The sequence below is a fragment of the Ictalurus furcatus genome, chromosome 5, assembly GCF_023375685.1.
Source record: "Ictalurus furcatus strain D&B chromosome 5, Billie_1.0, whole genome shotgun sequence".
NCBI classification, from domain to species: domain Eukaryota; kingdom Metazoa; phylum Chordata; class Actinopteri; order Siluriformes; family Ictaluridae; genus Ictalurus; species Ictalurus furcatus.
This window is the reverse complement of record NC_071259.1, coordinates 4,895,963-4,923,092: the sequence shown is the minus strand read 5'-3', so window position 1 is coordinate 4,923,092 and position 27,130 is coordinate 4,895,963. Positions and strand designations below refer to the sequence as shown.

The 27,130-nt window shown below is 40.1% G+C and overlaps 2 protein-coding genes across 6 annotated transcripts in view; both read right to left on the bottom strand.

The window, feature by feature from the left end:
- The window catches only part of prickle3 (prickle homolog 3), a 44,134-nt gene extending 23,765 nt beyond the window's left edge, over positions 1-20,369 (bottom strand). The window contains exons 1-4 of the mRNA XM_053624345.1: positions 20,276-20,369; positions 20,002-20,121; positions 19,037-19,165; positions 4,370-4,446 (exon numbers count right to left, since the gene is read on the bottom strand). Coding sequence (XP_053480320.1) covers positions 4,370-4,446; positions 19,037-19,165; positions 20,002-20,043 — 248 coding nt within the window. The 5' untranslated portion in view covers positions 20,044-20,121; positions 20,276-20,369. The remainder of the gene's footprint in view (positions 1-4,369; positions 4,447-19,036; positions 19,166-20,001; positions 20,122-20,275) is intronic.
- LOC128607475 (axonemal dynein light intermediate polypeptide 1-like) lies at positions 19,844-22,305 on the bottom strand. 5 transcript variants are annotated; one of them, XR_008385877.1, is made up of 8 exons: positions 22,109-22,305; positions 21,740-21,852; positions 21,470-21,639; positions 20,775-20,953; positions 20,473-20,637; positions 20,276-20,373; positions 20,026-20,052; positions 19,844-19,953 (listed from the first exon to the last, which is right to left on the bottom strand). XR_008385877.1 is itself a non-coding variant. In XM_053624349.1 (6 exons), exons 1-6 carry the CDS (start codon positions 22,178-22,180, stop codon positions 20,341-20,343), a joined length of 732 nt encoding a protein of 243 aa, XP_053480324.1. In that variant the 5' UTR covers positions 22,181-22,305; the 3' UTR covers positions 20,183-20,340. The 5 variants fall into 5 exon arrangements, 1 of the variants encoding a protein (XP_053480324.1); XR_008385876.1 differs by having other exon boundaries at positions 19,844-20,121; XR_008385875.1 differs by having other exon boundaries at positions 19,844-20,052.
- Positions 22,306-27,130: the final 4,825 nt, after the last annotated feature.

Here is a 27,130-nt window from a genome sequence, read left to right as displayed (position 1 = left end):
AATTAACTCTTCCAGATGTTCAAATATTAAGCCACATCTGTACTGTGTGCAAAAGTTCTCACATGGTAACTGGTAAACAGAAGTGTACAGCTTTTGACTGTAGCTGCTAAGTCACCAACATACAGAAGACAGTAAATATCGTGCTACGTTACTTACAACGACATTACACTGTTGCCTCAAATTCCTGATTGACAGGTTTATAAAAAAAAAAATTTTATCACACAGAAATAAGAAACTACTCCCAGAACTACCTCGAAGATGTTTACCTCGAAGATAACAACAATGCAAACTTGTTGCTATAGTAACCCCTCAGAAAATGAAAGGAAAAGTTAGCCAGGTCGATAACAGCAACGGTTTTGCTCAACATCGTGTAGTGGACAGATGGACAATTGGCTGAGGCGTGTGGTGGCAGCCATTACTGAATGACTAATCACTTTCTGAATAAACCATGGACGTGTCTTATATAACTGTGTGTTGTAACATTAGGGGGTTGTGTGTAACTCAATAAAACACTCACAGAGGCTGGACAACCGTCTTTCCGACATATGCTGTAAACCAACTCTGTATGCGTGGTCGCGACAAGACGGATTGGTCCTTTGGCACCTTAGCCAGAGCAGCCAATTTGGTGCGTTAGCAGTAAGATAAGATTTGATGTGGGGACCTTAATTGAGTCGCCCCGTCTGGGAAGCCCCATCTGTCTTTGTCTTTTCTTACTGAAAAAAAAACCCCGAAACGTTTCATGTTAACAAAACAGCCTGAGCTGGCTCATTAACTGACCAAGTATGGTTTTTTTCTGAGATAGAAAGTTCCAGGAAAATAAGCTGTGCCACTCTAAAAGAGATAGTCGCCTGCCTCAGAGCTTTTAGAACCACAGCTGGTTTGTATCAGGCCTTTTGGATTTTGTATGGCGGCTAGTGTTAATCCATGCAGACTAGTGGGGGGATTTAAGTGAACCAAGCCTTGATTCCAGATACATTTTGACCACAGCAACAGAAGTCCAAATTACCTCAATGTAAACACTTATAAACATTCAACGTCCTTTCAGGTTAATACACATCTGCAACTAGTGTATTTCCTCAACGATTGGGGGCTGATCTGTCCCCTATAAAGCTCGGTTTTCATTTTCATGCCGGCTTTTTTTTTTGTGTGTTGCCCATTACAAGTCTTAATGATAGTCATGACTAGTGCATTAATGAATACGATAATGACACAGATATGTAAAGAAAAACTGACACAAATATATATTATATATATATATATATATATATATATATATATATATATATATATATATATTATATTATATATATATATATATATATATATATATATATATATATATATATATATATACACATACACACACACACACACACACATGTGTGGATCGAGAGAGAGAAAACACGCAAGGCAAAGTGTGTCAATAGTCGATGTCTCAATTGCTGAAGGCTTGGCAGCAGAAGCAGACCTTGAAAGGACTAATCTTATTAGTGTGACAGCCTGGACTAGGACACAGAATGAGGGGCCAGACGGACACGGGGGGAACAAGATGGAACAGGGGAACCAAAAATAAATAAATAAATAAATGCAAGGAACTGAAAGTCAGTGAAATTAAACCAACTTCAATAATTACAATAGGGTGCTTGGCCCCCTAAACAGTCTGGACTAAGCTAATGAATTAATAAAAGGTTAAGATTTTAAGTAGATGCAATAAACTCAGACACAACTAGAATTGGTTTCTATTCAGAATTAGCCTAAAATGGTCGATTTGTGTCCACTAAGGTTGAACTAATGTGTGATGAACCGTCTTTAATATAGACCTCTTTTGAAGTTCTAGACTATTGGACTTCTTTTAACAGTTTTTCTTTCCTGGCAAAATGTACTTTAGCAACTTTGATACACCCAATACTGTCTATTGAAGATTTAAACAACATTCTATCCAGCCTGTACTTAGCACAAGTAATTGGATTGCTACTAAATAACTAAACGATACTCAAAAATGCCTAGACTAAATATTGATACATTCCTACTGAACACTGACAGACCGTTTAAGAAAACGAGAAGAGAATGGCTGTTTAAAATGACCTTGCATTCTACTCCTGTGTGGATTTCGTGTGACATTTATCAATGCTGCCCTGCTGTGACTGAACATTTGTATGCTTTCATTATGGTGTCAATTTAAAGAGAGATCACACACTGATTAAGTAGAGATCTGATTAAGACGGACACTGATGTATGACTTTCGAGAGAGGAGGCGAAGAAGGCTTGGCGGCACTAATTCGCTAATCACAAACACACTAGTACACACGTACATACACACACTGCGATCTTTACCATCTGGAATTCCACATGTGTCCTGTAGCACTTTGTCTATTGTGCGCCTGGCTACTTCACTGATATATCCACGTTCACTCCTCCATCGTGAAATGCAAGTGTGTGTCTTTGACTGTTCATATCAGTGTTCTCGACTGCACCGAGTCACCGCGGAATATTCATTCCTAGTTGTTCGGTCTCTGAAGAACACAACCTGACATCAAATATAGAAACATGATCTGATCTGAAGTGACGAAGTGGTTGAACATGTTGCCTCATGAACACGTGTTACTATCAGTAGAAATGGCTTTGATGTTTGCATCCAAAAATTGAGAGCTTGTCTTGCTGAATACTCTATACTGTAAATACATGCATATATACTCTATACAAGATGTTTTGGACAAAAAGGTCCTTCATAAGCTGTGGATACAACATGCTTCTGAAGCTATGGAGGTGAAACCAGTTCATATTCAAAATGACAAAAATCTTTTGTGGACTTCTTATAAACCTAATTACGTTATTTACATACCAACGAATACATATGAAAGGTTTAAAACCAAAGTAATAATGGAAATATTTTCAAACTAAGTTCAAACTTGGGCTGGGCGATATGACAATAAGATATCATATCACCATACTTGAGGACATTTCTACGATACACGATGCGTATCACGATATATCATTTAGCTAACAAACTGTCTGCAAAACAGTAAAGTAGTAAAGTAAAGAAACGATACTTTTATTTAATGCCTACAACGACAAAGATTAAGTAAAAACAAATGACATCAAATCAACAGCATCCATTCAGTGGTGTTTAATATGTAAAAAAAAAAACAAAAAAAAACATTTAAATATACTATAATCGATATATCGCCCAGCCCTAGTTAAAACATGTCCGCACTGGCCTTATCCAGGAACCAAACGTTATGTCGATATCTTAAACTCACAGAATTGTGCAAACAATTCCTTAAAATCCTTAAAACGCCAAGGTCTCAATTAGTAGATGCTTTAAAGAGGTTTTCCAAGTTCCCACAAGAAAGGGACCAAGTGACAGGCGGTCATCCATTTTCTATCTACGTGCATGACACAGAGCTTTGATGCTTTGATTTCAGCAGCGACAATTCCTCGGACCAACCCTACGGTGCCCTAATGTGGTCCGACAGTTTGTCAGTTCCCCGATTACAGCTGGAGTTCCTACCTGCAATAAGTGCCTGGTTACTCTTTCGCAAAAATATACAACCATGTTTTCATCGTATCCGGTCATATAGAACCTCGCTAAACTACAAAGATGTCACGAAGAAAAACAAACAAAGCTTGGGAGGAAGTAGCAAGAGATTGTTGGCACCTCTGGTGAATGTATGTAGCTGGTATAGTTAGATACGTAGCTTTGCTAACGTGCCTATGAAGCTAGCACGAAGTCGAGCACGCAACATATAAATTCATTTTCGCAATGATGAGTGAGGCCACTACATGCCCACAAGAGACAAGCTACAAGTGACTCAAGCGACTTTTCACTTGCTAGCACGAACGTAGGGTTAACCCGCATCCTCCGGTCCGATTGAGGTGTGGTCATTTCGTGGTCAGATTTATTTAATGAAAAAAGTACTGGTAGAACTTGTAGTCCGACGGTATGGCTTATCGACTCACGCTGATCAGATCTAGTAGGTTCACTCGGGCCATGATGGTGCGCGGCGGTGTTGTGGGGTGTCAGGGGGAAACTTCTCATCTGTTCTCTACCCGTTTCAATGTTTATAGACTAGTTTTAACAAAACCAGATGCGCGTCTGGCCATAAAAAGGCCGTCGTTAAAAAACTAAAAGTCAGCACTCCCACTGCTAAACTTTGCTCTCCCACAGCCTGTACAACTCGTTCCTTTCTCTGTAACAAAATCGGCATCGAATACGCAGCTAAAACAAACATACTGCTCTGTCCATGTTCGTGATTATACACAGAGCCTTCACCTATCCATGTACTTCAAAATCTCTCAGGCATTATTAAGTACAAGTAGAAGAGGAACGCCCGACAGTCGTCGTCCACTCAAGGAGATGTTCTCTTACCTCCAGCCGTGCATGCGTAAACCAGGACACTGTTCTCCACATCGCATGCAGGGCTGCCCTCTGTCAGGATCTTCCTCCTGCGTGAAAGAATGAAAGAAGTGCTATTATTATAAATAAATCACTGCAAGACTAAATACTTGTCTTGATGGATCCCCTCTGCCTCCTGATAAAAGCGAGAATGTGCAGCACATGGGCTGCATTTACATAGCTGAATAATACACTTTATGCTTTTATTTTAGGGCAGATTGGAGTCTTCAGATGTGCTATCAGGATCATGAAGGCGTCCGTATTCTGACTAAACAATATTAATATCTCAACAGATATTAAGATCAAATTTTGCGGTGAAATTTGCGGAGTTTTTTGTGCTTTTTCATGTCTCACAGTGATGTTTGCTGGTAAACGAGACCTTTTAGCTGTGCTCATGTTTGACGCACGTGAACTGAAGGGGGCTTTGGCTGAACACGTGTTGTGATGACGTCAAAAGACGTGTCTTGGCCCAAATCTGTGGAAAGCTCCTGCGAATATTGCGGGGTTTCCTTCACTTTGAAGTAATGCCTACGTTCGCAAACTTCTTGAGGGACGGTCTTAATTGTGTTTAGTTAAGCCCCCTCCAAAACACACAGCTAGGCTGAATCTCAAATGGTGTTCAATTCACTTCACATGCGCACTACATAGGGTAAAAACATGACTACGTTGTATAATGCATGTAGGCCATTACATAGAACTGCTTTTCGGATTATCTTAGAAAAGTGATCGCAATGTGTGCTTGTTGAAAACAGATTTTTCGACATTTTAAATAAATCAGTCAGGACAAATAGGAAAATCCATTAATGCATACTACATACTAAGTATAGATGTTGACCTTTTCATGGAGTCAAAAGGAAGGAAATGGCTGCAGAAATGATGCTACACACCCTTCCTTTCTCTCTCGCTTTTGTTTTCCACTCGGTCATCCTTTTACCTTTGGTGCCATTATTATACAACCCCTCTGTTTTGAGCCTAAGTTTCAAATCTGCCCAAAGCAAGGCATCAGCTTTAGTCAGCACTAGGCTGGATTGGGCTATAGTCTACTTGATCTCATTCAAAATAAATAAGGATCCTAACTAGAAATTTGAAAGGGAAAACAAACAAACAAACAAACAAAAAAAAACAGTACAATATCCATATACACCTAGAACACGGAACATGCTCGCAATTTATATTAAATGGCAATCATTTATATATAAGCTTTAATAGTTTAAGACAATGAAGTACTGTTGTTTTTCAACAAGTATAATCATTATCTACTCTTGCACGCCAGACTTCTAGCTTTATCTATAGAGTCTGGTATGTTTTGTCAATAAATGTGGCCAAGAACCCATCCATCCATCCATCCATCTTCTGTACCGCGGGGAGCCTGGAGACTATCCCAGGGGACTCGGGGCACGAGACGGGGTGGACAATTTGGAAATGCCAGTCATGTCTTTGACTGCGGGAGGAAACCGGAGTACCTGGAGGAAAACCCTAAAGCACGGGGAGAACATGCAAACGCCACACACACAGTATGGCGGCAGGAATCGAACCCCCAACCCTGGAGGTGCGAGGCAAACGTGCTAACCACTAAGCCACCAATCCCCCTCCCCATTAACTGTTTCAATTTTTTTAGTAACATTTAATGATGGGCTTTCATGGACATTTTTCAGATCAGCCACACCATCATCATCATCTTGATCTGAAAAGCTAATCATGTCACAGTGTTGCTGCGAACTAGTGCATATATAAGAATAAACAGAATGCAGCCCTCAAGATCCTGAAGCTTGTAGCCAGAGAAGTGTACAAAATTTCTCACAAGCTCTATGGCCAATAGGCAGAGCATCTGAGTCTGGTTATAGTCGGTTTTTTTTGTTTTTTTTGTTTTTTTTAAATTGGACTTATATTGCAGACACCCATGATATGCCAATGATTTCTGTAGGTCTAATCCAAAAGTTATTTTGGTCAAATTAATGTAGGGTTATCTTTAACTGTCATAGGTTCACAAGTTTCTTTTTTTTTTTTTTCATACTGCAAGGCATATTATGATCGCAATGTGCATCACTATATTCACAACCAGGCCATTGTGCCCATATGGTACAGCTTTGGCGAGTAACACACAAAAGGTTTTTGGCGTTGCTCCAATGACCTTTAACTAATGGAAAGGCCTGATTTAATAAACTTTTTTATAAGTTCATATCTATGGAAACTGGAACGTCGGCAGGTATCGAAAACTGCAAGGCGCATAAGTAAAATGCGTGTTTCGACGAATAACAGTTCCGAGTATCACTTTAACTATCTACAACTCTTAAAATACAAGCCAAAATAGAGCCATAAAACGAAGAACTAGTTCTCCCACACGCAAGTAGTTCCAGATCTTTCACATGCCAGGACACAGGTGTTTGTGTCAAAGCATGCAGATAGAGCTTGTAAAGCTAAAACGCAGTCTTTGCCTCGCTCACACAATCCACCACACACAGCGGCAGGGATGAGAAGTGTGTGTGCAATTGTGAGACTTAAGCTCGAGGACAACATCGCAGATGCCTAAACAATGTCTAAATGCTGGTCTGCATTTAAACAGGACTGCTAAGAAGCGTAGCTGAAGGCAAAGGCATCGCTGGCCTTTGTGGAGCTGCCCATTGTTCAGCTCATACAGGGAATCCTTTCAGCGTGCCATTACAGTAGCGCACTGGAATTTATGTCACCTTCTGTCAAGTTGGGACGGTTCCAAAGGCGTTCCAAAGACATAATACAGGTCTTAGGATGGGTTACATAAAACATGTGTGTATAATAAAATGAGATTTAGTTATACGAGTTTGGTCTTGTTGAATGATATACAGTTTGGTAGTAATACTGTACAAACAGTGGCATATTGTATTTAAATACCACTTTATTAGAAATACCTGTAAGCCTGGTCAATTATGCAAATCAAGCTGATCGGAAAGTGAGGAGTTCAAATCCCAGCATGACCAAGCTGCCACTGCCTTGAGCAAGGCCCCTAACCTTCAACTGCTCAGTTGTACTACATCCAGTCTCACGTGTAAATCACTAAGAATAAATAGTCAGCCAAACCAGACAAATGTAAATCAGAATGGGGGGGGGGGGGGGGGGGTTTCATCTCAATGACTTTGACCATGGCATATTTGTTGGTGCCAGACGGGCTGGGATGAGTATAGAGGTTTGGAATTTTCATACAGAAGTTTCTCGAGTTTACTCAGAGTGGGGCAAAAAAAACACCACACACACACAAAAAAAAATCCAGTCAGAGTCAGAAAGAATGCCTTGTTGATGAGAGAGGTGAGAGGAGAACAGCCAGGACGTCCATGGTAACTTAAATAACCACTCTTTACAACCGAGTTGTGCAGAAAAGCATCTCAGAATGCACACCATGCCGAACACTGAGGTGGATGGGCTTCCCACTCATTCTGACGCTTGATGTGAACATTAACTGAAGCACTTGACTTGTATCTGCATGATTTTATGCATCGTGCTGCTGCCATATGATTGTGCCATGTCACAAAGTGCACAGTAACACTTCTTCAGAAAATCACATTCATTTACACAGAGAGTGGGAGAGAGAGAGAGAAAGAGAGAGAGAGAGGGAGGAGGAACAAAAGCTCGCGTACGGGCCGGCAGCCTCTTCGAGCCTGGAGCGAGAGATCTATGGAAACGTGTGTGCTAAAACAAACACAGCTAGTTGAATCAGTGAACTCTGCCACTTGGCTGAACCAAGACCAGGGCACAAGCATTCACTTATGAAAGAGAGAGAGATAAAGAGATCGAGAGAGAGCGGCGGAGCAGGAGGAGGACTGTTTTTCAGCTCCTTTCTTTTTACTAAAGGCTTTAATTGCTTCAGCTTATTAAATGTGCGAGAGAGACAGGGAGAGTCACATTTCTTTTTTCTTTTTTTTTTTTTTTTTTTACACCTGTCCACGTTAGTCATGCGTAATAAATTTATGTTGAAGCTTTCAGTCATTATAGCATTTAAATGTCGACATCAAACACACAGTCACGCATGAGCCAACCCGTCAACCTGGCTCTAATGTTCGCGTCACATTGTTCAGGATTCATTCTCTCCGCCTGCTTGGATAATTTAAGCCTCGTCAGTATGCATAATTGCTCATTCATCAACGTTACAGGCAAGCCATTAAGCATCATTAAACGGAAGCATTAAAATATACATATCGAAGCTGAAAATTGTGAATAATCAAATCGCAATTGATAATCTTGCAGAAAAATGGTACCAAAAAAAGGATTGCAGATTTATTTAATTTTTTTTACAATAAAAATTACAACAAAAAAAAAAGAGAGAGAGATGTAAATCTGTTAGTTTTTATTATTTATTTATTTGTTTTTAGAGTTTTATACTTCATTTTATACTTAATATTTTATTTGTGGATGAGTTGTTGTTTTTTTTTACTTTGAGGTCTATTTTTTTTATTATTATTGTTTTTTGATACCCAGATTTAATAGTAAATTTAAAAAAAAAAAATTCAAGCACACAAACCTGTTCCTGAATAACCAGATGTGCAATTAGTGTAAATACAAAATTTTTTTGATTGATTTATAACCCAAACAAAATTAGCATAAAAGAAAAAAAGAAAGAAAAATTATTTTTAAAGAAGAAAACTACCACTCTTCTGGTATTTTCCATCACTATATATGAGCATTTCATTTCACAGAACATTTTACAGGCCACCAGCCTGACACCGCAAACTACGAGTCACAGACCGTTGTTTTTGAGAGGCATGTAGAGGTGGCTAAAAATGTTGCTGCAACAAAAACAAACCTGGAAAAAACACCACAGTATGTTCTCTCACTCACTGTGGAGTACTAGAGCGTTTGAGGCTATAGTGTGCTGTAAAAACATCACGTTTTTCACTGTAGTCAGGGCTGCAAGGATTAGTCTGAATAAGCAATAATGTCAATTAGGAAAAAAAAAAATATCTACCTGGATTTCTATATTCAACTAGTTTTTTTTTAACTTAACCAATAATAGGAATGTAAAAGCGTGCAGGCTTCAGGAAGGAGGTAATATCACAGGCCCTGTCTACACTAGTGCGTTTTAAAATGAAAACGATCCTCGTCCACGCTGGCGTTTCCGCTGCGTTTCAGAAACGATCCCTATCCGCACGGCACGACTGAAAACGCATGTCAGATGACCATTCATGCACACTGGGCATGCGCATACAAGTGTAAACAGGAAGTCGGTTGCTAGTCCAAACCGGCGTTCCGTGTAGGATTTACGCCACTCAATATGAGATTTGTTGCAGATCGCTCTGATCATACCTCGCCTCTTGCGCATGTACACAGCACAACTTCTGCTGAGAACGACGACAAAGCCAGCGAAGCTTGCGGTTCAGTCTCCGTGTTGTTGTGTATACGATCAAGGTAGCGTAACGGTCATATGGTAGAGGCTTGACGAATCAGGGAAGGATACGCGATGATCCAGAAGACCCGATCGGGGAGCGAATGCGGGCGGAGCCACGCCTTCGTTTTGGTCTGTGTACACTGAAACGCGAGTGCGGAGTTTTCAAACTAAAACGGGGTCGTCGGCATGTCCAAAAGTCTCCGTTTTCTAGGATCGAAAACGCTAGAGTAGCGTAGTGAAGACGACAGGCGTAACCGTAGCAACGGATATGAGTTTTTAAACAATAACGCACTAGTGTAAACGGGGCCTTTGTGAAGCCGCTGTGCGCAGAAGGAGCACTGATATTACTGCGCCACAAACGGCTGTGCACAAAACTCTTTTTAGGTCCAACGCTGTTGAGGCATTTTTAAAGAACACGCACACAAAGCCAGACTGATGGACTGACTGACAACATATACGGTTCTTGCTTAAACAAAACAGTCCGTACAGAGTTTTTAGTGATTGTTGTGGCCAAAAATGCTCGATCTTTTCTGCTGCTCTTTTTTTTGGGGGGTTTTTTGAGGAAAACTACTTGAACTTGCGAAATCGCAATTGCGTGAAATCGTCTTTCGCAGTGATGTTTGTTGGTAAACGAGACCTTTTAGCTACTCATGTTCGAGGCAGGTGAATCAAGGAGGGCTTTGGCTGAATGCGCGGTGTGATGACGTCACACGACGAGTCTCGGCCCAAATCTGCGGAAAACCTGCGGTAATTCTGAAAAATTGCACGCACCTGCAAATATTGCGGCGTTCGCGGTATCACAATTCCTGAAGGGACCGATAAAAGGAAGGCGAACAGAGCAGTCATATCGAATGTGGCAAAAAGCATAATGTAGAGTTTATGTCTCACGAGGTCTTCCATACAGAATATGGAGAGGAATATATATATTTTTAAAAAAGCCAAGAGTTTCACTAAAAACTGCACACTGCACTTTACATAGCTGCATCGGTCACTTTATACTACGCAACTCGTTTTTGCTGCCAGTATTGCTGCTATACGTGTACCGCTACATTACACAAAAGCGTACCGTTACAGTCCATGTTCTGTGTATCTATTGTTTTGTTCTGTGCATCTGTTGTCCTGCACACGTCTCACACTGTTGTGTATTTGCACTTCATGTAATCTGGCGTACTGTTCCGTGTTGCACCATGGTCCTGAAGAAACGTCATTTCGTTCCAATGTATACAAGCTATACAGAGGAATGACAATAAAAACCCACTTGATTTGACTTGACTAAAACATGGTACAATGCAGTCTGCACAAAACAGGGATGCATTTCATAACAGCACAAGTATTCAAAACAAAAGCAGCTTGTGCTGGTGACAGAAATATAATGAACAGTTTGGGTTATTGCCTCATATTACATTTCATTCAAGCGGTTTGATAGTTTTTTTTTTAACTTTTATTATTTAGTAGAAAAACGTGCAGCGATTTTATAGTTTTAGCCTGTCGCTTGTATGTTTGCTTAAAATAAATTCCTTATCAAACTTCTTATTTGTAATTTAAATTGGTTGTTATTGTAACAGAGAACAGTCATTTTGGGATTAACCCTAGAGGAGAAAGTTAGTACAACAAGAAGTTAAATGCTTTGTGCCTCGGTTTTCTTCCAAGTTATTTTTTTTTCTTGGGACGTTAAAATGCAAAACATTTAAGATATTTAAGCCATTTAATCACCTATTTGTTCATGGTCTCACATGAATGATTGACTATTAATTATTAGGGTTTTTTGCGGCCAAAAGTTTCCTGTTAGATTAATAAAAAAATAAATAAACAAACATATGGAAGCACGTACCACAACAATCACATCTAAAACAACTCGGTGAAATCCTGTATTTTTGACGTATGACATGCTTTAAAAAAATGCTACTCTGTTTCTGATTCTTTACTCAATACGCAGGTTCAATGAGGTTACAGATGATAATGTCAACATGCACATTTCCTGTTCTACTGGATGAAATCCCACCTTAAGTAAGGATGCAGGTGGTATCTTTGCCCTCATTAAATCACCGAGCTTTATTTAAATCAGTTCTGGAATCAGTTAAAAGCCCCGGAGCGTAAAGCTCTGCAAGCAGAATTCACACACCCGGCCAAACTGTGAACCGATATGCCACAAGGAGTGCATTACACATGCATGAACCAAGCCTGAACACCCTCTAACTGCAAATAATGCCGAACACGGACATATAAATCATACAAGACGAGGACGATTTTGAGATCAAATGTAACGGAGACGTTAAAGAGCTTGGGTGCACTTTAACCTGTCTCGGCAGGATAAAGAAATATGCAGAGGAACCGTGAAATGAAAGATTTCTCCCAACCGTCGTGTGAGAATATCCGTTTCCCACTGCTGCTATCAGTGTACTGATATGAGAGGCTACTTTTCGTGTTTACCTGAGATAAGGTTGAGCGGAAAGGTAAGAAAGATAAACAGCTGAAAAGTAAAGCGATATGCTACAGTATAGAGTAGTAATGTTGCGTGCACTGCGAAACGTAGGCGAAACGCACTACACTGGCCTCCCTCCTCTCACTGTGAGACAGGATGCTCCCAAGGTTTTCTTCCCATCCGCACCCTCGGGAAATATTTCCTCTCGGCAGCCACCTGACCGGGCCAAAATCTCACAACATGACACTAGACGTGTAACAATAGTGTGGTGCAAAGGTCTGTGCGAAACAACACCACTGCTGAGGGCTATTACTTTTCAGCAGGGGAGAAATATTAATATGATAAATGGTACAAGCTTTACTATATCACTAAGCCTCAGTCAGTTTTGCATACCATAGGACTAGCTTGTTACACATTTACTGGCTAAAAGTCGCAAGGTCGCGGGCCTCTGGCACCGTGGCATGCTGGGAGAACTGAAGTCAACCCGTCTGGTCATGATCAAAAAAAGACATCTTTATGCATGAGAGCTACAGATGTGTTTTTTTAAAAAACAAAAAGGTCAAATTTCAACATCCCGCGCAAAAATAACTGCCCAGTGCAGTTGAGTGGCTTTAAAATTTACACAGAAAACACCATATACATACTAGTTGTCCTTGGAATGCGAGTGGACATGCAGAATTTACTTTTAGGTCTGTTTCTTTTCCTGCGTGTGATTTCTAGGCAGTTAAGGAACTCTCACTGAATAGAGAGCACTTCCTCTAGGAAAGGAAAGTAGACAAAAACAATCCTACTGACTGCACAGTGTTTGCAACACCAAAAAAAAATCACGGGTTAATGAAAACTTAAGGAGGTGTTCCGACCTCAGTGTGTGTAAAAACAGAAGAATCAGAAAGTTAGTGCTTAACCTTCCGTACTTCAATTATAACAGCACTTGGATTTCATTCACTTTTAATGAAAATTCCTACTTAATTCGGCTTAATGAGAAGGTCATTCGGATATCACATAAGCATTAACCAAATGCTTTCCTTTTGCAGAAAGATGACACTTTTCCACCGCACGGTACGGCTCGACTCGCATTTTGGGGGCTTTCCACTGTGGATAGTACCTGGTACTTTTTTTAGTACCACCTCGGTCGAGGTTCCACGCGAGCCGAGCCGATACTAAATGTGAGCCGTGCACTGAGGGAGTAGGGAATTCTCCTTAACGAGTGGTTCTGTATTGTGCCTGAATAAATGTAAAATTTAATACATACTTTGCGTACGGTAATATTCTATTCATTGAAAATGATGCATCATTTATCACTACAGATAAAATTACAACAAAGGTTTCGGTCTTAGGTTTTTACGTCTCGCTTGTTACCGATTTCCAAACAGGTGTTTATCGAAGTCGCTCCTGTCACGGATGAATCTAACTTCGTCATATCGAGCACTACGTAGGTTCTAGAGTGGCGTTATTTTACATCCTTAATAGGGTCTGTGTTCAGCGAACAGGAAAGGCGGTTGGAATACGGCCTGACCGTGTATTTGTACAGGGCTTCGATAATACAGCATTATTCCTGCATGAAGGCGAGTGGAAGATGGCACCCACTCTGAGGCGGCAGTGAAAAAGCAAGCTCAGAAAAATAAAGCGAGCAGAGTTGAGTCGAGTCGTACCGTACCATGCAGTGGAAAAGTGGCTTAATTGTAAAGCAGAGGTACATTTGTCTTTTTTTTTTTGTCATATTCAAAGCTTTTTTTCTCTCCACTATATTGTTTAAAGGTGCATTAGGTAAGATTAGTAAAAAAAAATTCAAGATTAGGTTTGGATTTGACATACAGTACGAATGATTTTCAAAAGAACGATCCATCAAACCCCCAACCCCAGGAACTCCCTCCAGGATTTCGTGATTTTATGATCGCAGAAACTAATGCAAAATTAAGCAAACTCCGCAATATTCTGAGGGGCTTGCAATTTTTAAAAATTACAGGAGATTTTCTGCAGATTTGGGCCGAGACGCATCATGTGGGCGGCTGTGGCTAAGGTGGTAGAGCGGGTAGTCCATTAATTGTAGGGTTGGCGGTTCGATTCCCGGCCCACATGACTCCACATGCCGAAGTGTCCTTGGGCAAGACACTGAACCCCAAGTTGCTCCCAATGGCAAGTTAGCGCCTTGCATGGCAGCTCTGCTACCATTGGTGTGTGAGTGTGTGTGTGAATGGGCGAATGAGAGCGCTTTGGAACCGCTAAAGTTAAAAAAGCATTATACAAGTGCCGACCATTTACCATGCGATGTCATCACAGCACACTTTCAGTCAAACCCCTCTTCGATTCACGTGTGTCGAACACGAGTACAGCTAAAAGGTCTCATTTACCAACAAACATCACCGTGACATTTCAATTTCGCCAATTCAAAGTTTTCTGAAGAAAAAAAAAATCCATAAAATGTCTATAAAATGTCTTACATAAAATGCCTATAAAATGAATGCAGTTCCATCCAAATACAAATAAGTTTTCCCAGCCACTTAATACACTTCTGTGGAGGCCATGGATAACATGTATGCTTTTTATAATTATCGTGTTTTACATATTTTCCAAGTAAGAAATTTTTTAAATCGCATATTGCCCCTTTAATACAGCAGTATGCAGTTGAGGACGTCGCCATCATTCTGCTCAGGTAAATATGACGTCAGTCTCTTGGCCCCGCCCCCGCATTGAATCCAATGGTAAAGTTTTTAAAAACAATTCTTAACATGCTACTAAGGATTTAAAAGCATGAAATATCGGTATGTTAGCGAGACCGATAAAACAAGTCAAACAACACACCGTTTAAAAAGTGTTTGTTCGAAGTGAAACTTTAGATGTCCCGAAAAAAAAAAAAAAAAGTTCCCCACGCAGGTAAACCCGTAATGTCGCAAACAAAAGCAGACTTTCAGACCGTTAAAACGAATCAGGAACCGATTTTTATTATTTATTTATTTTTCCTGAATGTACCACGAGTGTTTGAGAGCGCGAGCTTCACTTACCGAACGGTTCGAGCGGCGCTTTTTGGAGCCGCGCGTGAACATGTCGATGGGGTCGAGTTAAAGCGCGAGCGCCCGAATAAGCTTTCTCCGAGCAAACTCAACCGAGTCGCTCCACATGTAAACGCTTCATGTGTGGCGGATAATTCCCCTATCGAGGTCTCGTGCTGTTTATCTTTAGCCCCGGATTCCGGTACGTCACGTCATCTGGAGTTTAAGGAGGGCAGCTCGCGGAGAGAAGTTGCCCGAGGTGAACGGCGCGTGAAGAAGTGAATGGGCTACACCTACAGGACCAGGCTGTTCTCTGTGTTCTCTCAGCTGAGCCCAGTCAGCGAGGCCACAACCCCTGTTCCTGTGTGTGTATACACACACACACACACACACACACACACACCAGTGATTCAGCTACCAAAAGTCCCTGACAGAAAACAGACGGCTAGTGCCTCTTAAAAACATAAACGATTCATGAATGTGTGTCTATATGAAATGACACAAACACAGTTGGAACACTTGTATGCAAGTAGCCTACTCTCTCCTTCACCCTTAAGCAGCTTCAGTGAATACAGCTAAACATTTAGACTGCATTAAACAAACTATGGCTTTTGTAAAGTCTGTACCTAGAATGGTGCGAAGGGAAATTGTAAATATCTATCTAACACATTAACGATCAATCAAGATGCTAGTTCCAGATAGAATTGTGGGTCTAGGAACACCAGATAACCACCAGCGTTGATGAGGGTCATCTGGATAACTTGTTGTGCATATAAAGAAGAAAAAGCCTTTATTTGTCACATGTATACGTTACAGCACAGAGAACTTCTTTTCTTTATATATCTCAGCTTTTTGGGGTCAGAGTGTGGGGTCAGGTATGATGCAGCACCCCTGGAGCAGGACGGGTTAATGACCTTGTTCAGCAGCCCGAACGTGGCAGCTTGGTGGTGCTGGGGCTTGGGACCCCTGACCTTCTGATCAATAACCCAAAGCCTTAACTGTTGAGCCCACACTGCCCCCACTTCCCTCACTGCCCTGAGCTCTTTCAAGGAAACCAAGGAATAACTCTACGCCAGAAGAAGATTAAAAACAGTTGTCATGTGGCCTTATTTTCCTGGAACTTTCTTGCTGAATTAGATTTGGTTCCCAGTCAAATTTGGTTCCAATTGACAGGGATGCTGGTGGTTAGCCAGTGTACATAGAATCGTATGTATTGCATATGTAACTATCCTCCAGGGATGCTGAGAATCACCTGGATAACCTATACCACAATGTCATTTGTCTGACAAACCTGAAGTCTGACTGGGATGGTGTTTGTTTAAAGCGCACCCACGCCACTTACAGTAAGTAGAAGGCTAATGTTAAATGTTAATCTGGGGAAGGTGCATGGTGTCAAACAGGTAGCAGCAGCACAATGCCCATGAAGAGGAGACGCTCCTTGTAAAGTGAAATATCACTGTAGGGTCTGAGGATATGCTCTTGAGGGAGAAACAGGTACTGGGATATAAGGAGGACTCTGCTAAAGAGTGTGATCTTCCATCACATTTGGTTTCAGTTCCAGGATCAACAATTTTACCTGAGCTACATCTGACTCCACGTCGTCCACACGGCTAGAACGAGATTATGAGATTATGAATGCTTTACTGTACAGTCAGTGCAGGAGACACCTAAACCAAAGACCGCTTCTCTACGATGGTCAATCCCAAGTAGACACATAGCTGGTGTTCATCCTCAGCTTCCAGAGAACTGAGACATCGACTGCACCCATTTCAACAGGGAATCCAACTGAAGCGAGTAGCCACAGAGTTCTGAATGGCACCAAAAAGTATGAAATACACTCACTACAACCGAAGATGCAGTCATAAGCTCGTACGCAGATAGCTCCAAGGTGCACACGGGGTCCAACGTGTAAGATTTAAGATTTATCAAATATTACTTCATAGTCACTTTGTTACTTTGTTGAAAGTCTCGGACTGCGTGAACAAGAAGGTATTCAGGTAATTCTATCTGCCCCTAGCAGTTAAAAGGGGATGCACATACTGTTTTCATCAAGTGACATGAGAAAGAAAATCAAGATTCAAGACATTGTTGTGGGGTATAAATATAAAAAGGTTGGCTATTGCATTTTAAACTACAGTCTACACGTTCTACAAGTTGAATTGTTTTTTTTTAATGTGTAGACTTACAATTATACAATATATGACTATGTGCTACCCTCTAGTGGTTACAGCCAGCATTGCATGTTTTCAACAGTGTTTTTGTATTTTTCTGATAAACTCCTGAAGGCACAGACTCAGAGTTCATTTCTGCTAGCAAGGCCGCTTTAAACAATATTCGAGTAGTTTCTCTAACTACCCTGCTGAAAAAAAAAAACCCAATAGAAACCATCACATATATTCTAATGGTTTCCACTACAAATACCATTACAAACCATCAGTTAACCATTAAAACCATTACAATTATTGGTCCTTAATGGTATCCACTAGACATAACATGCCACCAATAGAAGGCAACAAATTACCTTCTATTACAAGAGACCCACGTTTTTATCTGGGTTTTTTCAGCAAGGTAAATATAGGGCGTGTAGAAGCTGCTACAGGATGTACTTTTTCTTATTAAGAATTTACTTACTATCTATTGTACCAAGCACGTGTGTCATTGATCAACAGTGAGAAGAGGGATTTATTTACATATATAACCCTTTAAAAGGAATTACATCAATTCCCACAGCAAATTCTCAATGTTTAGCAATGTTTAATCATTCAAAACTGAATAAAAATATAGAGAGTTTTGGCTTAAACAGCCAAGAAACTAATACAATATTGTTATTAAGCCAATTTTGGAATACAGATATTTTGTAACTTATTATCTTGGTTATTCGAAATAAAATTATTATACACTCACCGTCCAGTTTAATAGGAACACCCATACACCTACACATTTATACAGTTATCCAATCAGCCAATCATGTGGCAGCAGCACATTGCATAAAATCATGCAGATACAGGCCAAGAGCTTCAGTTAATGTTCACATCAAACGTCAGAATAAGAAAAAAATGATCTCTGTGACTTTAACTATGGCATGGTTTTTGGTCTCAGATGTGCTGGATTGAGTATTTCAGAAATTACTGATCTTCTGGGATTTTCACTAGAGTTTACACAGACTGGTGCAAAAAAAATAAAAATAAAACAAAAACCCAGAGTGACAGTCCTGTGGGTGGAAACGCTTTGTTGATAAGAGCGGTCAGAGGAGAATAGCCAGATTGGTTTGAGCTGCCAGGAAGAATATAATAACTCAAATAATCACTCGACAACCATGGTGAGCAGAAAAGCACTCAATGAATAATAATAATAATAATAATAATAATAATAATAATAATAGTAAAGTTCATTGTTCTTGGTACTTGGGGAATAAGAAATTACAAGTCGACAGCTTATAAAGAAATCCAGACAGAGTGTCTATAGTGCCTGTGTATGAGAGAGAGAGTGTACAATGGTATTAATTACTTGTACTGTATATATAGTTATTTGTTTATAGATATAAATGCATAATTTCAGTTCATTTAATAAACTGTTCAAATTTAGTTCTTTATAGTCTCTTATTGAATATGCAATAATTGTTATGCTTATTGATAATGATTGTTTTTACACCTGGTAATAAGAAAAGATAATTGGGGGGTGGGGGCTTGGGGCCTGGAGTACAAATTAGCCAGGGGGCCCAATAACCCTAGCGGCGCCCCTGTAGTTTACACAGAATCATGCAACAACAATTTTTAAAAAAAAAACGTTTCAGTGAGCAGATGTTCTGCAGGCAGAAACGCCTTGTTGATGAGAGAGGTCAGCACATGTACGACAGAGCGGGAACATAAGCTTACTACCAGTTCTGCAGGGGAGAATGGGATGGAGCAGATTTCGCAGGGGCAGTACTGTGGCTTTGACAAATCCATAGGCTCAAAATCCTTGAAAATTATATGGGGGTGTCCTATGGGGTAGCATTTCTTGTCCTGGCAAAAGGGTTACAAACTTGTAAAGCCGACATATCATATGTTTTCACCAATGTCAGCTTTATAATACAATTTGTACACGCTAGTATGAACACCAAATAGAGCGCTGCGTGGTTTCAATTTTTCAGGATGTGTGTAAGTGGCCATAAAAGCATGGCCCAATCTCACAGCTGGTGATACAGCCAGTAGCACAGTTAATGTTATAACATCCCATGTTACATATTGTTTTTTTATCCAACTCATCCATTTGCAACTTAATCTCCTTAACAGAATGAAGTTTTCACTCTCACAGCAGCGTAAGTTTATTGATGGACTTCAGGAAAAATATTCCTCACGGACAGTTGAATTTCCTTTTTCATATATATATAAATCACCACCAATTCTTGCTGTTCTTCTGGGTTAATACTTAAGATTTGAAATACTCTTTATAGTAAATGGTCTGCACTTATATAGTGCTTTCTTAACCTTAGCGGTTCAAAGCACTTGAAACTGTTTCTCATTCACACCAGCACTCATGGGGTTCAGTGTCTTGCCCAAGGACACTTTGGCATGCGGAGTCACGTGGGCTGAGAATCAAACCGCCGACCCTACGGTTAGCGGACAACCCGCTCTACCACCACAGCCACCCACATCTTTACATAATAAGCTCACCGTTTAAATTACAACCAAGACCCAGACCACTTTACAACATTTGCTTTATTGTTCTATCTTTGTGTTTATTTTTGTGTTTTTTAATTCTTTCTTTTCTTTTTCTTATTGTCTATGTTGTAGAGCATCTTCAGGGTTTCCTGCAAGAGAGATGCACAAGTCTGACATGATTAATTAAAGATCCTCACCAGCTTGTGACCAGCTTCCCTCACCTTCAAGGGTGCATCCATTTCATCCACCTACAAGCATACGCGCAGATTCACACACGACGAATAGTGAGGATCGGTTTTGTTTCCACATGGCCCACGCTAATGTCATTTCAACGTCAAACATTTTTAAGAATCAGATATGAAACACTTGGTATATTGCTTGATACTGGTACTATTTATTTATTTATTTATTTATTTATATATATTTTATTTGTGCATGTGTGTGTATATACAGTACGAGTGTGAAACTCACTCGCTATCTGGACCTAATCGTCTACCGGCACGGACTGGCTCCATTTTTAAACATGTCTGTTATAACTACATTTGTGTGATGACTGTATTCAACTGGTCCTGAAAAAAAAAGGGCAGATAAGGACGTATTTTTAGATGAAGATGTCAGTGTCTCAGCCGTTTGTCTTAATGGTAATTTGAGGCTTGTACAAGGCATACCTTAATTTGCAGGTTGGTGTATTTGAGAGACTCGATCTCCTCAGCGTGCTTCTGCTCTTCAACCAGTCGCCGTTCATTTGCCTGTCTCTCCATTTCCTCACATTCAGCCTTCTTCTCATTCAACTGTCTTTCCAGTTCAGTCAGCTCATCCGCCAAGTCTGCAATCTGTTTTGTAAAAAGTTACAATTGCTATTAATATTTCAATTACAGAAGATAGATGCAGATACCATATGTTTTTTGTTGTTGTTGTTGTTGTTTTTTAAATGAAAGAGAAACAGGGATGAACATCTGTGAATAAATACCCTTTTCACGTTGTCTGACTTCTCTTTCTCAGCCTCCAGAGCTTTCCTCATGCCGAAGGCCACGCTGCTCTCATACAGGTTCTGATAGGACGAGATGGTCATGCGAATCTCATCTCTCACTCGTAAAAGCAGCAGTCCTCTCTCAGCACAGTTGATGGTCACTTGTCTAACGAGCTCATCTAAATGACAATTTAAAAAAAAGAAAGAAAAGAAATTAGTATATTTTAGAAAGGAATGCATTTGATAATGAGTCTTTATTGGCCACATATACAGTAGAGCACAGTGAAATTGTTTTCTTCACATACCCCAGCCTGTGAGGAAGCTGGGGTCAGAGATAATACAGCACCCTTGGAGCAGAGAGGGTTAAGGGCCTTGCTCAAGGGCCCAACAGTGGCAGCTTGGCAGTGCTGGGGCTTGAACCCCCAACCTTCCAATCAGTAACCCAGCGCCTTAACCGTCAAGCCACCACTGCCCCTATTTGAATATGTTTCTATTTAAGTTTTGTACTAAATGTGTAAGATGTTCCTGTTTTTCATGCAAGAAAAAACAACAACATCAACAAAAACCCTTAATGATTACACCCAAAACATTTTTTTTCGTTGATGTGTTAGCACTGATAACGAACGGACTTCGTCTCCTGTTTGTTACGAATAATTGACCGATCATGCAGATTATGTAATCATGTTTTAACATACCAAAGCACTGTGTGTAGAGCTCTCTGCGGACAGGACAAACACCCGTATCGTTAGCCTTTCTCTGCTGCAGTTTGAGATCCAGTTCCTCTTGCAGATGAATGATGTCTGTCCGGGTGCACGGTGTGCTGGACACCTTCTGTACCCACAGCTGATCGTTCTCCCTCCATTCCCTGCAACACGTGAACACATAAACACTCATAAACACACCGAAACACTAGTAATGTGTCACATATTAATTAGGACAACTATGGAAGCGCAGGACGGCCTTACCTTGGTGGCAGCATGGCATTAAGAAGCTCCTCTGTTTGCTGCTTGATGACATCAGATGAAGGGCTCTTGGGTTTGGGTGGACATGGATCTGGACCAGAGATTTTACGTTGAAGCTGTGGGAGAAATGTTCAGTGTTCAAGGGGAAAGATTGTTGGCTGGTTTCAGCTAAATTACAAATTTGTAACCATGAATGAAGTAACACAGTATTCAGCCGTCATCAATATCCACTAAACAGAACTGCCGGATATTGCTTAAAGTTAGTCTCATATGGAAATGCAACTAGCATATTTATCTCTAGTTGGAAATGAGTATCTAGTTAAAGTGTCTAGTTATACTTAACCAACAAGGATTGAAAATAGTCAACGTTACCTTTGGTGATTCCTCGGTTTTCTTGCTCACCAGCACCGGGGTGTCGTACATCAGCAAAGACTCGGTAAACATGGTAAGATTGTTGTTTGTTTATCTTAAATGTAAAACACTTAAAAATCACAGGATACAAAAATGGTTAAACTGACCGTGTGACTAGCAGCGATCCGTGCTGTTTATATAGCGGTTTGCTGTTACTATGGCAACCTTACTACAGCGAGTTACTGACGAATTTTTTAGAATTAGAATTCAGAATGCACTTTTTTACCAAACAGTAGCAAAGACACAGCAGCAATAGACAGGATTATCACGTTAGGCTAGTCAAATATATTGCACTGTATTATTTACATATTGCAAATTATCTTTAGTGTACATTGTATTGCATGTACATTGCCCGCAGTATATAATATATACTTGTATATTCACACACTGCTTTATTCTATCCTGTTCTATTCTACTGTATTCAGCAGTCTACAGTTCAGAAAAGAAATGTCACTCAAAGCACACTGTTGCAAAGAGACTGTAATTGAACTAAACTAACAAACATGCCGTGTAAGGAGACCTTATATCAGTAGGCTACAATAACATGGTATATCAACAATAACATGCAATAAAATTTAGCGTAAACAAAGTTTTTGTTAGCGTCAAGGTCTTTTTTTTTTTGTGCAGGACTGCGGGTCAGCTAATATTACCATCAAATCTTGCTAATTATTCATCAGAGGAAATAGGCAGCGTTTATAAAGAAATCGGTTGCAAATTATTCATCATTGTGCAACACGAATAGCATATGCTAAAAGAACTTAGGTCGCTCAGTGCGGGTGTGAGCACCCCAGGTATCTTTCTTCTGGTGTTTTTCAGAGTCAATAGAAAAGTCTCTTTAGTGTCCTAAGTCAGGGGTCCCCAAACTTTTCCAGGGAAAGGCCCCCAAATGGCATTAACATTTGACCGAGGCCCCCCTTTTGCAAGATGTCTTTAAAACACATTAAAAATACAAATTTCTGAATATATCCCCCTTTTTTAATAATTACATCTTACATCTTTACATTACGTTACATTAGGAATTGATTGTGTGTGTGTGTGTGTGTGTGTGTGTGTGTGTGTGTGTGTGTGTGGTTGTCTGAGAGTGAGAATATATTTTTCACACCAAATTGCTGAGGCCCCCCAGGCGCCCCCTGGTGGCCCCCACTTTGAAAACCACTGTCCTAAGTTATTGTAACTGTGACTTTAATTGCTTACGCCTATAGACTGTTAGTGTCTTAAGGACTGTTCCAAAGGTGCATGTGCAATAATTGTTAATGGTTCATTGAATAAGCATGAGAAACATTGTTTCAACTATTTCCAGTAAAGATCTGTAAAGATTTTTTGGATTTGACAAAATGATCTTTAAAATACAGTGTGTAGAAATATATACAAAACCCTAATTCCAAAAAGGCTGGGACGATGTGTAAAATGTAAATAAATGTAAATAAAAACAGAATGCAATGCCTTACTTTTCCAACCTTTGTTGCCCCGTCCCAACTTTTTTGAGATGTGTTGCGGCCATCAAATTCAAAATGACCTTATTTTCCCCTTAAAATGGTACATTTTCTCAGATTAAACATTTGAGACATGTTTTCTATGTTCTATTGTGAATAACATGTGGGTTTATGAGATTTGCAGATCATTGCATTCTGTTTTTATTTACATTTCACTCTGAGTCACAAATTTTTTGGAACTGCACAGGTCCTGGAGTAACCCCTGTCCTACACATTGTAGTGTTTCCCATGCTCACAACACCTCTGAGTCAACTAAGCTAATTAACAGCGCTTCCTGAGTTAATGTAGGTGTCTTGGTTAGAGCAAGGGAAACATTCAAAGGCGCAGAAAAAAGGCGTACTCAAGTACCAGGTTTTGGGAACCTGTGGCCTATTTCAAGTGATCGGCAGCATCATCATTGACAATTCTTGCCTCCACCACCAGATGGCGGTGAAGGTACCGACAAAACGGAACTAAAGTCCTGCTTAGGGTCTTGGGGGGAACCGTTTTGTCGATGTACACGACATAACCGGAAGTGTTATATTAAATGTGTGCAGAGAATGTTTCTGGTCTTCATCATAACAAATCATAACCATAAATATTCTCTCTCACTTGTCTTTTTGCTTTAAAATTGCGCCTCGACCGTGCGGAGAAGATAAAGGAGTATGGTGTCTGACACACAATGTTTAGAATAAAAATAAGAACAGACAAGCACCCACTGAGCACAGTAAAATACAGTGCTAGTAAAATACACCTACAGTGTTTATTTGTGTGCAATTGGACACTGAAAGAGTTAATTCAACACTGGGAATTTTGCTGTGAAGGCAATAAAGGCAAAAGAGCTAAGCGATAAAACAATTTGCTTGGTTACAGCTGTATTTCCATGGCCTTGTCTGGTTTGGGACAGGGGATGTGAGATGTGGAGATGTATAAGAGCAAGGCAAGGCCCCCCACATGGCATTAACATATGACCGAGGCCCCCCTTTTGCAAGATGTGTTTAAAACACATTAAAAATACAGAGTTCTGAATATATCCCCCTTTTTTAAATTAATAATTACATCTTACATCTTTACATTACATTACATTATGAATTGATTGATTGTGTGTGTGTGTGTGTGTGTGTGTGTGTGTGTGTGTGGTTGTCTGAGAGTGAGAAAGAGAAAATCATGTATTTATTTTTCACACCCAATTGTTGAGGCCCCGCGGGCGCCCCCTGGCGGCCCCCACTTTGAAAACCACTGCGCTACACCATTTTCTCTCTAAACCCCAGAGCAGGGAATGACTCACTAATATTAATTTTATAATGTTCTTGTTCCACAGTTCTGAAAATCTCCATCACAGGAAAACTCACCAATAATGTTGACATGGCAAAACAATGTTGTTATATATTGAAATATAATAAATCAGTTGAAGTCAGAATTGATTTAGAAATAATCTGAAGCATGACACTTTTATTTCTTTGGGGAGTAGTTATAAGAGATACTTTTTGTCAAAATGCAGATTATAAACTGAACAGCATGTCAGCTTTGCTGTTTGTGAAAAACGTGTCTGTATCACCAGGTGTGAGATTGGGGCACGCCCAAGCATTGCTCTCAACACCTGCCAAGTACCCAAATACCCCATCGACAGAGTGTGTCTGAAAAACTTCTGAAAAACTTCTCAATTCCGGCTCACGTGTCTGCAATCAAGAAAACTTATTCTTAGGAACTCTACCAAAATCTGTGGTTCGAGCGATGGTTGAGAATGATGTGTTCTGCAGTGTGATTTCTATTGACAGGGAGGACTTTCTGCAGTCTGGAAATATTAGACTAGAAGCTCGTTTTAGACAACCGCTACCCCAAACGATCAACTTAATTGTTTATGCCATATTCGACAGCATCGAATATGTCAGCATATGGCCAGCATTGTGTGTTTTTTCTCTATCACATGGTAAAGGGATATGATTATGGCTATGTATTGAAGATGTATACCAACGATTTTTATAGAAGATGACAAATCCGTTTTTGTGAATAAAACTAAAACAATCTCATTGTAATGAAAAGGGTTTCAAGTGTGTTCAGAGAGGTGAAATGTTTATGTCTAATGCTTAATATTTTCAATAAATAACTAAAGAACAGGGGCGCACAGTAGCTTAGTGGTTAGCACGTTCGCTTCACATCTCCAGGGTTGTGCATGGAGTTTACATGTTCTCCCTGTGCTGTGGGGGTTTCCTCCGGGTACTCTGGTTTCCTCCCCAGTCCAAAGACATGCATGGTAAGATGATTGGCATGACCAAAGTGTCTGTAGTGTGAGTGATTGTGCCCTGAGATGGATTGGCACCCTGTTCAGGGTGTATCCTGCCCTGTGCCCCATGCTCCCTGGGATAGGCTCCAGGTTACTCACGACCCTGAAGGATAAGCGGATTAAAAGATGGATGGATGGAACGAAAGAACAGAAATGTCTTCTTTTGACTCTTTATTATACGTAACAAGACCAAAACATGAGAACACAGAACATACAAAAACTCTGAGATAAAAAAACTTAGCCACTGACTCTAGTCAAGAGTGGCTGATTTGAATACTTGGTCATCTGAATAATTTTATTGTGTTGATGGTGAGCTCGGGTGCACTTCCTGGGTTTTTTTTAGAAGCAATCAAGCTGGAGATAAAAAGGAATTGTGATGCTTAAGAGCGGTAGAGGAAATCCACCCTGTTGGTTTATCAGCTGTCTCTTTCTTTTAGCACCGATCTTCTTATCTGCAACAAATTTGCTAGCATTTTTCCTCTTTCTCAGCTTGTGGTATTGTTGCGACGTGAGTGGTATATTGCCGTAGAGAACATTAAGAGCTACTTCACACAATGTCACAATGAGGTCGTCTGTGGCAGATTGTAAAATAACCCGTCTCTGTTTGGGTGTTGCTTTTAATAATATTTTTAAAAGCGGTATGTTTGTACAAAGTCTAACTGACGTTTTCACAGTCCAACAGTTTTTTCACTACTTTCTTTTCTGGAGATATACTACCGGATATGATGAAAGTTCATCTGTTCTGAGCCGATAGTGTTCGGGTGTTTTTGTTTTATAATCAATCATCAGGTATCCGAAAGGTTTGTTAGTTGCATCTTGATAACATTCCATTAAAAAAAACATTGTGTTCCTGGGATACATTTGCCTTCCTAGTACATCGACCTGATTGGTGTCTCTGGGATTTTTAAACAACATCAGATAATTTGTGTTTAAACTGATGGTCCTGCAGGATTTACCTTGGCAAAATAAATTCTGTACAATCACATCATCAAGGATCAACAAATTAGCTTTGTTAACAGGGAACAAATCATCATTCAGAGTCATGTTACCCTTCAACAAATTTTCAACAACTCGTCCTACAACTGTTGCAAACAATAATGCGTTTGTTGTACAACACCTTAAACTTTTAAAGTGTTTTGTTATTTTGCACAGTAGTGTTGGTGTATGCTGGTATATGATGACGGTTATCTCCCCCATGACATAGTGATCAACAAGGCCTATCAGTTT